Source organism: Octopus bimaculoides, chromosome 11 (genome assembly GCF_046866305.1).
Source record: "Octopus bimaculoides isolate indiv1 chromosome 11, ASM4686630v1, whole genome shotgun sequence".
NCBI classification, from domain to species: Eukaryota; Metazoa; Mollusca; class Cephalopoda; order Octopoda; family Octopodidae; genus Octopus; species Octopus bimaculoides.
Window position 1 is genome coordinate 36,160,076 of NC_142938.1, and position 13,354 is coordinate 36,173,429.

The 13,354-nt window shown below is 38.9% G+C and overlaps 1 protein-coding gene across 1 annotated transcript in view; it reads right to left on the bottom strand.

The window, feature by feature from the left end:
• Positions 1–7,129, bottom strand: part of LOC149133253 (HEAT repeat-containing protein 5B-like) — a 47,108-nt gene extending 39,979 nt beyond the window's left edge. The window contains exon 1 of the mRNA XM_089359817.1: positions 6,940–7,129. Coding sequence (XP_089215943.1) covers positions 6,940–7,083 — 144 coding nt within the window. The 5' untranslated portion in view covers positions 7,084–7,129. The remainder of the gene's footprint in view (positions 1–6,939) is intronic.
• Positions 7,130–13,354: the final 6,225 nt, after the last annotated feature.

Below are 13,354 nucleotides of genomic sequence, written 5' to 3' on the forward strand. Positions count from 1 at the left end.
CACCCGCACAAGAGCCAGTCCATGGGCACTGGCAACGATCTCACTTGGCTTGCCGGGTCTTCTCACGCACAGCACATTTCCAAAGGTCTCGGTCAGTAGTCATCGCCTCGGTGAGGCCCAATGTTCGAAGGTCTTGCCTCACCACTTCAGCCCAGGTCTTCCTGGGCCTACCTCTTCCACGGGTTCCCTCAACTGTTAGGGTGTGGCACTTTTTCACGCAGCTATCCTCATCCATTCTCACCACATGTCCATACCAGCGCAATCGTCTCTCTTGCTCACCACAACTGATGCTTCTTATGTTCAGCTTTTCTCTCAAGATACTTACACTCTGACAGGTATGCACACTGACATTACACATCCAACGGAGCATACTGGCTTCATTCCTTGCGAGCTTACGCATGTCCTCAGCAGTCACAGCCCATGTTTCACTGCCATGTAGCATGGCTGTTCGTACACATGCATCATACAGTCTGCCTTTTACTCTGAGTGAGAGTCCCTTTGTCGCCAGCAGAGGTAAGAGCTCTCTAAACTTTGCCCAGGCTATTCTTATTCTAGCAACTACACTTTCAGCGCACCCACCCCCACTACTAACTTGGTCACCCAGATAGCGGAAGCTATCGACTACCTCTAGTTTTTCTCCCTGGAATGAGATAGAAGTTGTTTCCTGTTTGTTTACAGTGATAATTGCACCTGAACATCTGCCACATACAAAAACTAACACCCTAGTTAACCTGCCTTTGATATTCCTGTACCTCTTATGCGTCTATAGCTTGCACCGGGTACATCTTATAGAGTTACTACCTACTCCTTTTCTACATACTGAGCAGGGCAATCTACCTGAAGGGGTTTATGTTTTATCTACCTTCCTACTTATTAGGATTTTGGTTTCTGCTAGGTTGACTCTAAGGCCCTTCGATTCTAGTCCTTGCTTCCACACCTGAAACTTCTCTAGTTCTGATAGTGACTCCGCAATTAGAGCAAGGTCATCAGCATAGAGGAGCTCCCAAGGGCAACCTGTCTTGAATTCCTCTGTGATCGCCTGGAGGACTATGATAAATAGGAGGGGGCTGAGGACGGAACCTTGGTGGACCCCTACCTCTACCTGGAATTCATTACTGTACTCATTTCCAACCCTCACCTTACTGACAGCATCTCTGTACATGGCTCGCACAGCTCTCACTAACCATTCTTCTATCCCAAGTTTCCTCATTGACCACCAAATAAGGGATCGGGGGACCCTGTCAAAGGCTTTCTCCATGTCAACGAAGGCCAGGTACAGAGGTTTATCCTTGGCTAGGTATTTCTCCTGCAGCTGTCTTACTAGAAATATGGCATCAGTGGTGCTTTTACCTGGCACGAACCCAAACTGCATCTCATCTAACTTGATTCGCTCCCTAATTAGTTGGGCTATAACCCTCTCCGTAACTTTCATAACCTGATCTAACAGCTTGATGCCTCTGTAATTATTTGTATCTAAAGCGTCACCTTTACCTTTGTAGCAGTTGACTATGGTGCTGCTACACCAGTCATTGGGTATGACTCCTTTCCATAAATCAACTATCGTAAAAATTTTCTACCATGACCTCACATTTTCTATGTATGTGTGTATACCTTAAAAGATGTGATTAGACAAAGGTCCAATAGAATAGCTCTCAGAAACAGACTACGTACAAATTCTTTCTTCACAACTCCTGAAGCTGTTTTCTGACCGGTGTGGGGGGGGGGGGGGGGGGTCAAGAAATTTTCATACAGCTGGAGGCTCCAATCGAACCAGGGGACCCGAAATGATAAGGTTGAAAAATGCTGCTATAGATTATGCCTAACCGAAAATGATCGCAGCCACATCCTCCAAACAGACTGGATGAAACCGGGCTTAGCTGCTAGTGTATATATGTATATATATATATATATATATATATATATATATATATATATATATATATATATATATATTACACATACACACATTAACTTGTATTTCTCACCTGTCTGAGGAAGTGTTTGGTCTTGGTTATGAATGCTGCACTTATTGGGTATATCTACAGATGTACATCATTTATTAACAAATACTGAAACATATGTAACAGATGTAATAAAGGAATACCAAATAAATACAAGCCTATGATCTTTTCACTCATTACTGATGTGATGTTTGTATTACATTGCAGCTCTACTCAATCTGCACAGGATCCTGTGAGATCAAGCAACAGTGGGAGTTAAATGTGATTACCAATAAGAGCCAAAACCTGGATGTTGCACACTAAACTCATCTATTCCTACTTGTGTCTATGTGCACATACATGTATACACATACATATGTATGTACACACATAATGTACAAATATTTATGTGTGAATGTGTGTGTGGGGGGGATGTGTGTACGTATACACATGTCTATAAAGCAGCATATACCATAATGCAAAGGCAAAGTCTATTTTAAAATAGTTTCAACATCTGTTCAGAATTCATGCCAACATAGGTCTCTATTGTCCTTGTTCCAGTTTAAATACAACTCTAACTTTAGGTAGCTATTTTTGTTCTGTAGACTTACATAACTACCTACTTGGTAGTCCCTAGCTCTACTCACCAACTGTAATGTCCAGCTACAGAGAAATAATGTATACTGCCTCCATTAATTCTTCATGACTAATCAACAATTTTATATCACAGCACAAACTACTCCCATTAGATAACCAGAACTAGACACCCACAATTTAGAGTAACATACATTACAAATTTATTCTAAGATTTGATAAAAGGAAATGCCAAATTCTTCTGCATACTGAGTCATGTTATTTTTCAATATTTAATGCTAAGTTCAAAAATGGAAATTTTGAACTCAAAGAGGCACCTTGTTCTGGTCATCCAGTTGAGTCTGCTGAAGAGTTTTTAAGCCAACTTTTGCACGAAAATTCTCGTCAAACGACAAGGGAACTGGCAGAGAAAATGGAATGCTCCTACACTGCTATAGAGAAGCATCTTCACTCAATGGGAAAGGTTCAGAAGTATGGAGCGTGGGTTCTGCATGCATGAAGTGACAACAACAAAAATCAATGAGCCACAATCTCCGCTGGTTTGCTTGCTCGTCACCACTCAACTCATGGACACAAGCAACGATTTCTTTACCAAATCGTTACTGGCGATGAAAAATGGTGCCTGTACATCAATATGAAGCAGTGTAAGGAATGGCTTAGCCCTGGTAAACAAGCAACACCGCACGTGAAACAAGATCTTCATCCGCGTAAAACGATATGCATATGGTGGGACTGGGAAGGGATTATCCATTACAAATTGCTTGAACGGAACCAAACGGTCAATGCAGAACTATGTTCAACAGATGGAACAACTCAACACGGCTATTCAAAAGAAAAGACTTAATCGGCAGCATAGAGTTCTTCTGCTGCACAACAACGCCTGCCCTCGTATTGCCAATATGACCTAGGAAGCCATTCAAACGCATGACTGGGAAGTGCTGCCACATCTGCCGTTACTCTCCTGATTTGGCACCAACGGATTTCCACCTCTTTCAAATGCTATGCATAGAGTTTCATTCAATACTGATGCAGAATTGAGAGCTTGGTTATATAAATTTTTTGAGTCGAAATCAGGTGATTTCTACCAACAAGGTATTGAAAATCTTGTTGAACATTGGGAAGAAGTTGTAAACAACAAGAGTGAATACATTATTCATTAATTAGTTGTTATTTTTTATTAAACCTTTAAAAAAATTTTAATTAAAAAAAAAAGGCGGGAACTTAGTTGCCAACCCAATAGATGGATAACAATGTTTGTGAATAAAAAAAATATATATATAGGTCAGAAACTATTTCACTTCACGATTGAGTTGTTAGAAAATAAAATGAACATCCCATGTAATTATTTTTTCAAACAATATGCAGATGCCAAAATTATGTCAACACAGAAACATTTTTTCTTGTCCTACTTCCTCATAAGATATTTACATTCCCCATGGCTAGGTGAATAAATCATTTTGTGTTCAAGATTCAAGATTAATTTAAGGGAGATGCAAAATTCATCATCAAAATAAGTTAATGTTAAAGGAAATAAAGGAATAGTAGCTAAAGTCCAAGTAAAGCTGACCTGTATGTCACTGAAGTCATACAGATTGTCACAAAACTTCCTGAGAAGCTGGTATAAAATTATCCCATATCAAGAATAAAATATTGGGTTAGATTGTTCAGTTTTGCCAACACTAAATTCAAGCACTCTAATAAGTAGCTAACTTCAGTCTGACCCTTGTGCATGCACACTCGTTACATACTCGATACTTCAATGGAATTTGACACCAACTTTCAATGAGAAAGGCTGTATTTTGTGAGCTTCAGATCACACTGAAAATGGAGAACCAAAACAAACATGTATGGAGAGGGTGCTGTTACAAAAAGTGTGTACCAGAGGCATTTTCCAAGATTTCAATCAGGATATTTCTTGGCTCAAAATACACCTTGTTCTGGTCAGCCAGCTGAGATTAACAGTGACAAAATGAAGGAGATAGTGACACCATCCTCCGTTATAAAACCAGGATGATTGCAAATATTCTTCAAATATCCAAATCAAGTGTTGAAAACCCTCTGCATCAACTTGGTTTACATCTTTAGCCTCACTGTTTGGGTTTCACATCAATTGAATGAGGCTAACCTCGGCCAATGGATTTTCAACTGTAATTCATTATAGAAATGTGGAGAAAATTATCATTTTCTTTTTTAAAGGAGTGGTGACAGGCAAAGAAAATGAAACATCTGGAACAATGTGGAGTGAAAACGATAATGGAGAAAGCACAACAATCCACCATAAACAACTGTCAAAGCAGGACTTCGCTTGAAGAAAGTTATGACTTCAATTTGGTGGGATCAGAAGGATGTTGTCTATAATGAGCTTCTTCTCATGGACAGGAACATCAATCCAAATGTGTACCATGACTAGCTGGACAAATTAATGCAGTAATCCACCAGAAGTATCCAGCACTTGCTAATTGTAAAGGCATTGTCTTTCATCATGCCAAACCAGACTGCACACTTCTTTGCAGACATGGAGGAACTTACTGGGGCTTGGCTGGGAAGTTTTACTGCACCCTCTATATACACCTGCCCTTGCACCTTCAGATTTCCACCTGTTTGAGTCTCTTCAAAATTCATTAAATGGATAAGCCTTCAGATCTGAAGAGGATGCAAAAACTTACCTGGAAGAGTTTTTCACTAGTAAAGACACAAAATTCTTTGAGCAGGGAATAATGGATCTGCCCACAAGATGACAGAAGATATTGGAATAAAACAGTCATTATATCACTGCTCGAATAAACCACTTTGCATTTAAAACTTGTATCTCATTTTTGCATAAAAAATCCAAATGGACATTTTCACCAACCCAATTTTTTTTTAGTCAAAAAGTATCAGAATTCATGATGTTTGCAGATTCTACCATGCATGTGAAAACAGATTTACTAAATCTTTCATTTGTGTGTGTATATGTATATTGTGTGTATGTGTATGTTATGCATATTTGTATTTGAATGTTGTGTGTGTGTGGGGGGGGGGGGGGAGAATAGGCAGGCTAGTGCCATTGAGTAATAAGATCTAGATGGATCTCCTGCTTTCAAAGCTAACCAACAAATAAAGGAACTGAAATTTTACATACAAATAAAGGTGTAATATTCAAGAGTGCCTCTGTGATAAGATCAAATACTATATACCAGTGTAAATCATCTTAGCCTCTGAAATCAGTTTCAACTATCAGCAATTTTAGTAAGTCAGTAGAATACTATTTTTAGCAATTTACTGGAAATATCTCATACATGATCAAAATACATTTACTTAAATTTTTTTTCCTGACAAAACACAGCTACCATATTCACGCTTTCTTTCATTAAAAAAAGAAAGATGTTTTATATCATGCACATATTTATGGTCTACATAGGTAAAGTTCAAAAATAACATCTGAATTTTTTTTTTTTTTTTTGCTTTGTTTAAGATACCTGAACTTGGACAGTTTATTTTATACAGCAATTATAATAAATTTTCCATAAAGAGTACATTATACACAAGAGGAATATTTCCCAGGATTCCATTGCTCATAATTACTATTCCATAATATACACAAGTGTAACTTTACATAAATTTAATCATACTACATTCTCAATCCCTGCTACACACTTACATTCTATACTACATTCAAAAACAAATCACCTCTCTTAAAAGCTAGTTTTCACTTACCAATTCTTTATCCCAACATTTTTTCCCTCATCTTTCTTACAATGGCTTCCAATCATCTGATATTGCTAACTTAATGCTACTTCCAACTAAATCCATTTGAATTACCTACCGTTACTCTTCTCACTACCCTCTTTGTCTTAATTCTCAAATCTTGTATCAAGTACTTAATCCCTCCTTTTCAAAGCAGTATTCCTCGAGAAAAAGTTATTACTATATGATGACTCAAAACACCTGCAGCCACCCTTCTTATTACATATGCCAAGTTTCATTTCTCAAATCCCGTACTAAATAATTTACTCAAAATCTGCACACCACACACTAACCCGCAACAATCCAAACTGAACAATAACAGTACCGGTCTCACCTGATTGTCCTTAAGATGGATCAGAAAAATGTTACAGGTTACAGCTTCTATTCAAACATTTCAAAATAAAATAATTAGAAATAATTTTGGAATGAGTATCTTGATCATGCAAAATGAAATAAGCTCAAAGAAATGAAAAACAAAGTTAACCTCCATTTGGCTTGGGCATCTAGTTGGAGTTTTAATATTTGTGCCAAATTCACCAATATTAAATAATGTGAAAAACCACTGAGCTCCAAAATACCAAAGGACTAGATATGATGATATAGTTTCTACTAATTCTTCAGCTCTGAATATTAAATATTAGAAAAATACTACTAATTAAAATTAACATAAGTAACTTACCTTTTGTGCAGCACCAAGAACTTTGTCTAAGAATCGCAGCCATTCAAAAACAAATACTGGCCTTTTTGACTCCTGAATTTTTTTGAATGCTTCCTCATTCAGCAGGAGACTGTGAGCAAGCTCCATGGCGTTCAAGACATACATGTATATTTTAGGCCTGTTATCTTGAAAAACAACTCAATATCTGAAATAGTAAACAAAAAAAAAATGTATATATATATATGAATATACATGTATATAAATCAGATCCATATATGAAATAAGATCTTACACAGGTAAAACATTATAAATTGAACAAGCAAAAAAAATGCTTTGACAATCAAACCATCACCATCGTTTTAATGTCTACTGTTCTATGGATTAGATGATGGTATGTTTGGGAAAAACTTCTATGGCCTGATGCCCTTGATGGTGCCAACCTTACATCTTTCCAAGTAGGTAATAACCACCCCATCTATCAAATGACAAATAATCCAGATATGATTATATAGAAAGCTGGAAACAAATGATACAGTATGAATGGAATTTTATTTACAATCAATGAACACACATGAAGATGAAGGAAAATATGAACTCTCATGAACACACACACACATATATGTGTGTGTGTATATATATATATATATATATATATATACACACACACACACACACAAACATACAAGCATATAAACATATACACATATATAGGAGGGGTGTTCATTAAAGATTTCCCCTGACCCACTTCCTAAGGACTGGGATAAATGAAACTTGGCATAATTATCAGTCCTCTACATAGCCACCACCAAAAGTGACACACTTCTCCCATCACTTTATGCAGTTGTGAAAACCTCATTTGTAGCAGTCAGTAGGTTGCATCTGGAGCCAAGACTGTACCTCAGAAATAAATTCATCATCATATGAAAAGTGCTTCCCATTCAAAAATAAATTAATGGTTGGAAAGAAGTGGAAGTCTGATGATGCGAGGTCGAGAGAGTAAGGGGGATGAGGAACGATTTCATAGCCACAGGAGTGTGTTTTTATCTGAGCAACATGCACACTGTGAACTGGGGCATTGTCTTTGACAAGGCAGACTCCTTTGGTCAGCATGCCATGCCTCTCTGCTTTGATGGCATCCTGCAATTTTTGCAGCAGAGAAGCATAACATGCTCTGTTAATAGTGGTGCCCTTTGCCAGAAAATCCATCATCACTACCCTGCGCTGGTCCCAAAAGACTACTGAGGGTTGGACACGAGCCTTCTTAGGAGGTAGTGAGTTATCATGCTTCCATTGCTTCAATTGGATCATAGTGATGGATCCATGTTTCATCCTGTGTGATAAGTCTGCTGAAAAAGTCCTCCTCATTTTTTTGGCACACTGTCAAAAGAGCCTGGGAGCAAGTGATTTGTTCCTGCTTATGAAAAGGTGTGAGCATCCAGGGAATCCATCATGCAGACAACTTCCACATGTGCAAATGGTCGTGAATGATTTTCTCCATGGACCCTACACTTATCTTCATTTCTTAGGCTAGTCACTGAATAGTTATGCAGTGATCCTCCAAAATGGCAGCTTCCACTTTATGAATGATGTCATCAATGGTGAAATATGGTTGTCCAGGAATAAGAGCAGTTTCCACCTATATTCGACCATGTTTGAATTGGCAATGCCAGTGCTTGACTACATCATATGATGGTGCATCACCACCATAAACTTCTTTCATCTCATCAAAATCACTTTTGGTGTATGACCTTTCAAGTATAAGAACTTGATCACTGATCTACATTCAACTGCCTCCATTATAGCACCTTAGTCCACTTCAGCAGCTGTAAAAGACAAACAAATACTAGTGAAAAGCTGAAATTTACAATGTGAGAAGTAAAGACATGTATGATTATACCTGTACAAGTTCCGCTTACTGAAATAACTGCAAGTTGGTCAAGGGAAATCTTTAACAAACAGTGTGTCTATATATATATACCGTAAATCCTTGACGCAATTTTTTTCCCAAAATTTAAAAGTCAAAATCCCTGGTGTGTACTATATACGAGGTTAAAAATGAAAAATATTTTCTAAGCAATGTCCGAGTCTCTATTTGCTGTCTGGCAATGTTTATTCAGATGCATTTTGTGATGCCGGGCACGAAAATACTTTAAGCTAAGCCTGAAAGCAATGAAGTCATAAAAGAATCATCCATAACTTGCAGTAAGCAACATTTCTTAAAATAAAAGTATTCAGAACACAGAATAACATGTAACAAAAACAATTTGCAGACATGTTTACATTCCCATATAACAGTTAAGAACATCACCATTATTGTATTAAGCATGCGCGGAAGTGTTAATTACGCACAAATTGTGCTTAATAGTTTAGCACTAAATAGTTCATCCTGCTGTTTCTATTGGCAGTTCGCATCATTACCTGGGATAAGGTGGTGAAGCACGACCTTCGAACATTAGGCCTCACTGAGGCAATGACCAGTGACTTGGACCTTTGGAAATATGCAGTACGTGAGAAGACCCGGCAAGGCATGTGAGAGCATAATCTGTGACTTCTGCCAGAAGTGTAGCCAGCTCACTAATTCGTATCTTTACTTCATTGGACACTAAAAACCCTGCTTGCGAAGACCTGTTGAGGCAAGTGAATTTGGAATTTGAAATCTGAAATTGAAATCGAAACGAATCTGACGACTGGCACCCATGCCAACTTCTCTTTCATTGGACACTAAATTCTGCTTGCGAAGACCTGTTGGGGCAAGTAAAATCGAAATTGAACCATACTCAATGACTGGTCACCGCGCCAGTGGAGCACTAACAGCACTGTCGAGCATGTTCATTGCCAGAGCAGCTGTCTGGCTTCCGTGCTAGTGGCCCGTAATTAGCACCATTAGAGCGTAATCGTCACCAGAGTTGCCTTCTAGCACTTGTGCTGGTGGCACGTTAGAAAATCATTCGAGTGAGGTCGTTGCCAGTGCCGCTGGACTGGCTCCCGTGCAGGTGGCACGTAAAAAACACCTTTTTAAGTGTGGCCGTTGCCAGTACCGTGTGACTGGCCCTTGTGCCGGTGGCATGTAAAAGCACCCACTACAATCTCGGAGTGGTTGGTGTTAGGAAGGGCATCCAGCTGTAGAAACTCTGCCAGATCAGATTGGAGCCTGGTGCAGCCTTCTGGCTTGCCAGTCCTCCGTCCAACCCATGCTAGCATGGAAAGCGGACGTTAAATGATGATGAGGATGATGATGATGATATACACACAAAAAAAGGTTTTGAAAAACTTGTTTAGTGAGGGGATTTATGTAGTGATGTAATCGTGAATTAAAATATGTAAAAAGATAAAAGTTGGTTATGCGTGCATATTAAGACGTGCTCTGTATTTTTCAATGAAAAAAGTTTATTTATTTAAACGTTCTTGTGAAGAAATTGTATCTTTGCACAGGCAGAAGGGGAATACTGTGAAATTTGGTTTGATGTTATCTGCACATTTTTCTATATGTTCACTGAGAGGAATTTGCCTGTATTGCGGGAAACGGATTTGCTCTTTATGTAGAGTGGTTCTCCGTCTCAAGGTCATACTTGTCTGTCCAATATAGTTATGTCCACAACCCGAGCAGGTTATTACATAAATTAGGTTCTCAGAGGCACAAGTGAAACTAGTTTTAATTGTGAACCTCTGTCCTTGTTTGAAAAGGAAATCTGAGCCTTCAAGTAAGTTGGGGCAGGTTCCACAGTTTGGGCATACACATTTTTTAACCGTTGGTTTTGTGGTTGTTTTGTAAAGCTTTGCATTTGATAGCAGTCTCTTTAGTGATTTGTGTTGCTTTTTGCATTTGATGAGTTTGTGTTTTCAGGATGTTGTTCATTTTTGGATCTCTAGTTAGTAAAGGGAGATTTTGCACAATAGTGTTGAATGCCTCACTGTTTCTGGGGTTGTGTGTTGATATAAATATTAGTGTTTTGAGATGAGTTGTGGTGTTATGTTTTGCTGTTCTTAGTGTTTGTAACGACTGATTTTTTTTTTGCACATTTAATTCCCTCGTCCATATGTGAGGGTGGATATTGTCTTTCAGTAAGCATTGTTTTGAGGTCTTGAAGACGAAGGTCCCAAGTAGTTCTATCAGACACTATAGTGCAAATCCTTTTTGCCAAATTGAAAGGGATATTTATTTTGATGTGTTTCGGGTGGCATGAGCTAAAGAGGAGATATTGTTTTGAATCAATTGGTTTACAATAGATGTCAGTTATAATTTGATTGTTGACTATTTTTATCATAATGTCTAAAAATGGGAGCTGTTCTTTATTAAATTCCATGGTAAATTGAATGTTACTATTTATATCATTTAGTGTTGATTTGAAATCAAAAAGTTTGTTGATGTTCTTCAGGGCCTTAGAGTCAACCTAGCTAAAGCCAAAGTCCTAATAAGTAGGAAGATAGACAAAACACAAACCACTTCAGGTAGATGGCCCTGCTCGATCTGTAGAAAAGGTGTAGGCAGAAACTCTCTAAGATGCACCCAGTGCAAGCTATGGACACATAAGAGGTGCAGCAATATCAAAGGAAGGTTAACTAGGAAGTTAGTTTTTGTATGTAGTAGATGTTCAGGAGCAATAAACACTGTGAATGTGCAGAAAACAACTTCTGCCACATTCCAGGGAGAAAAACTAGACATAGTTGATAGCTTCCGCTATCTAGGTGACCAAGTTAGTAGTGGGGGAGGGTACGCTGAAAGTGTAGCTGCTAGAATAAGAATAGCCTGGGCAAAGTTCAGAGAGCTCTTATCTCTGCTGGTGACAAAGGGTCTCTCTCTCAGGCAGACTACATGACGCATGTGTATGAACAGCCATACTGTTGAAGACATGCGTAGGCTCGCAAGGAATGAAGCCAGTATGCTCCGATGGATGTGTAATGTCAGTGTGCATACTAGACAGAGCGTAAGTACCTTGAGAGAAAAGTTGAACCTAAGAAGCATCAGTCGTGGTGTGCAAGAAAGACGATTGCACTGGTATGGTCATGTGGCGAAAATGGATGATGATAGCTGTGTGAAAAAGTGCCACTCCTTAGCAGTTAAGGGAACCTGTGGAAGTGGTAGGCCCAGGAAGACCTGGGATAAGGTGGTGAGGCACGACCTTCGAACATTGGGCCTCACTGAGGCGATGACTTCTGACCGAGACCTTTGGAAATACGCTGTGCATGAGAAGACCCGGCAAGCCAAATGAGACCTAAATCCAAGGTCTCCTCCAGGAGTGTAGCCAGCCCACTTATGTGTACCTTCCTCATTGGACACCATTTTGAGTGTGGCCATTGCCAATACCACCCAACTGGCCTTCGTGCCGGTGGCACGTAAAAGCACCCACTACACTCTCAGAGTGGTTGGCATTAGGAAGGGCATCCAGCTGTAGAAACTCTGCCAAATCAGATTGGAGCCTGGTGTAGCCATCTGGTTCACCAGTCCTCAGTCAAATCGTCCAACCCATGCTAGCATGGAAAGCGGACATTAAACGATGATGATGATGATAATATATATATATATATATATATATATACATAGTCAATTTAAACATGAATAAGCAAGAAAAAACACGAAAAACATGAAAAAACGAGAGGACATAGAATAAGTAGTGTTATTGGATGCTCAGGAAAGGAATGAAATGAAAGAGGATTTAATGTTTCAATTGGAGATCTTCGTCAGAAATATAGGATAAGTCCAAGGAAGGGAAGACAGAGAAAGAAAATCACCAACGATGCACACGCGCTCACATATTGGAATGACCAGAAAGGAAAGGGTAGAGAAAAAGTTCTTTTCAAAGACAGGAGAGTGCAAGAGAAGGAGGTGTGTGTGTGTGTGTGTGTAATGATAGCACGTGTGTGTGTGTGTGTGTGTGTGTAGCTGTGACTGTTTATGTATGTGTGTGGTTGGACATAGTATCATTAAGGTCATAGGAAGAATTTAAGGTAAGAATTTTGGTAGGAGTGGCTGCCTGTTGTGTGTCTACCTACACATGTGCTAGGAGAATGGTCAGTAGAAAGGTTGTGGTAGTTTAAAGTATGTGTGTGTGCATATATATATATATATATATATATATATATATATATATATATATGTATATGTATATGTAGTGTGTGTGTGTTTTGTTTCCAGTGTGCATGTGTGTGTGTATGTATGTATGTATGTATATGTGTACGTGTGGGATGTGTGCACATGAGGTTGTGTCTGGAGTAATTATACTTTACTGTGCGTGTGTGTGCTTGTGTGTGTGTGTACATGTATGTATAATTGTGTGCGTGTATGTATGAGTGTGTGCTGTGTGTGAGGTATGTGTGGGTTCATCTGCGTGTGCATGTATGTGTGTGTGTGTGAGTGTGTGTGCGTATGTACATGTGTATTTTGTGTGTGCGTATGTGTGTATGTGCATGAATGAGGGGTTGTGTAGGGGGTATAGGT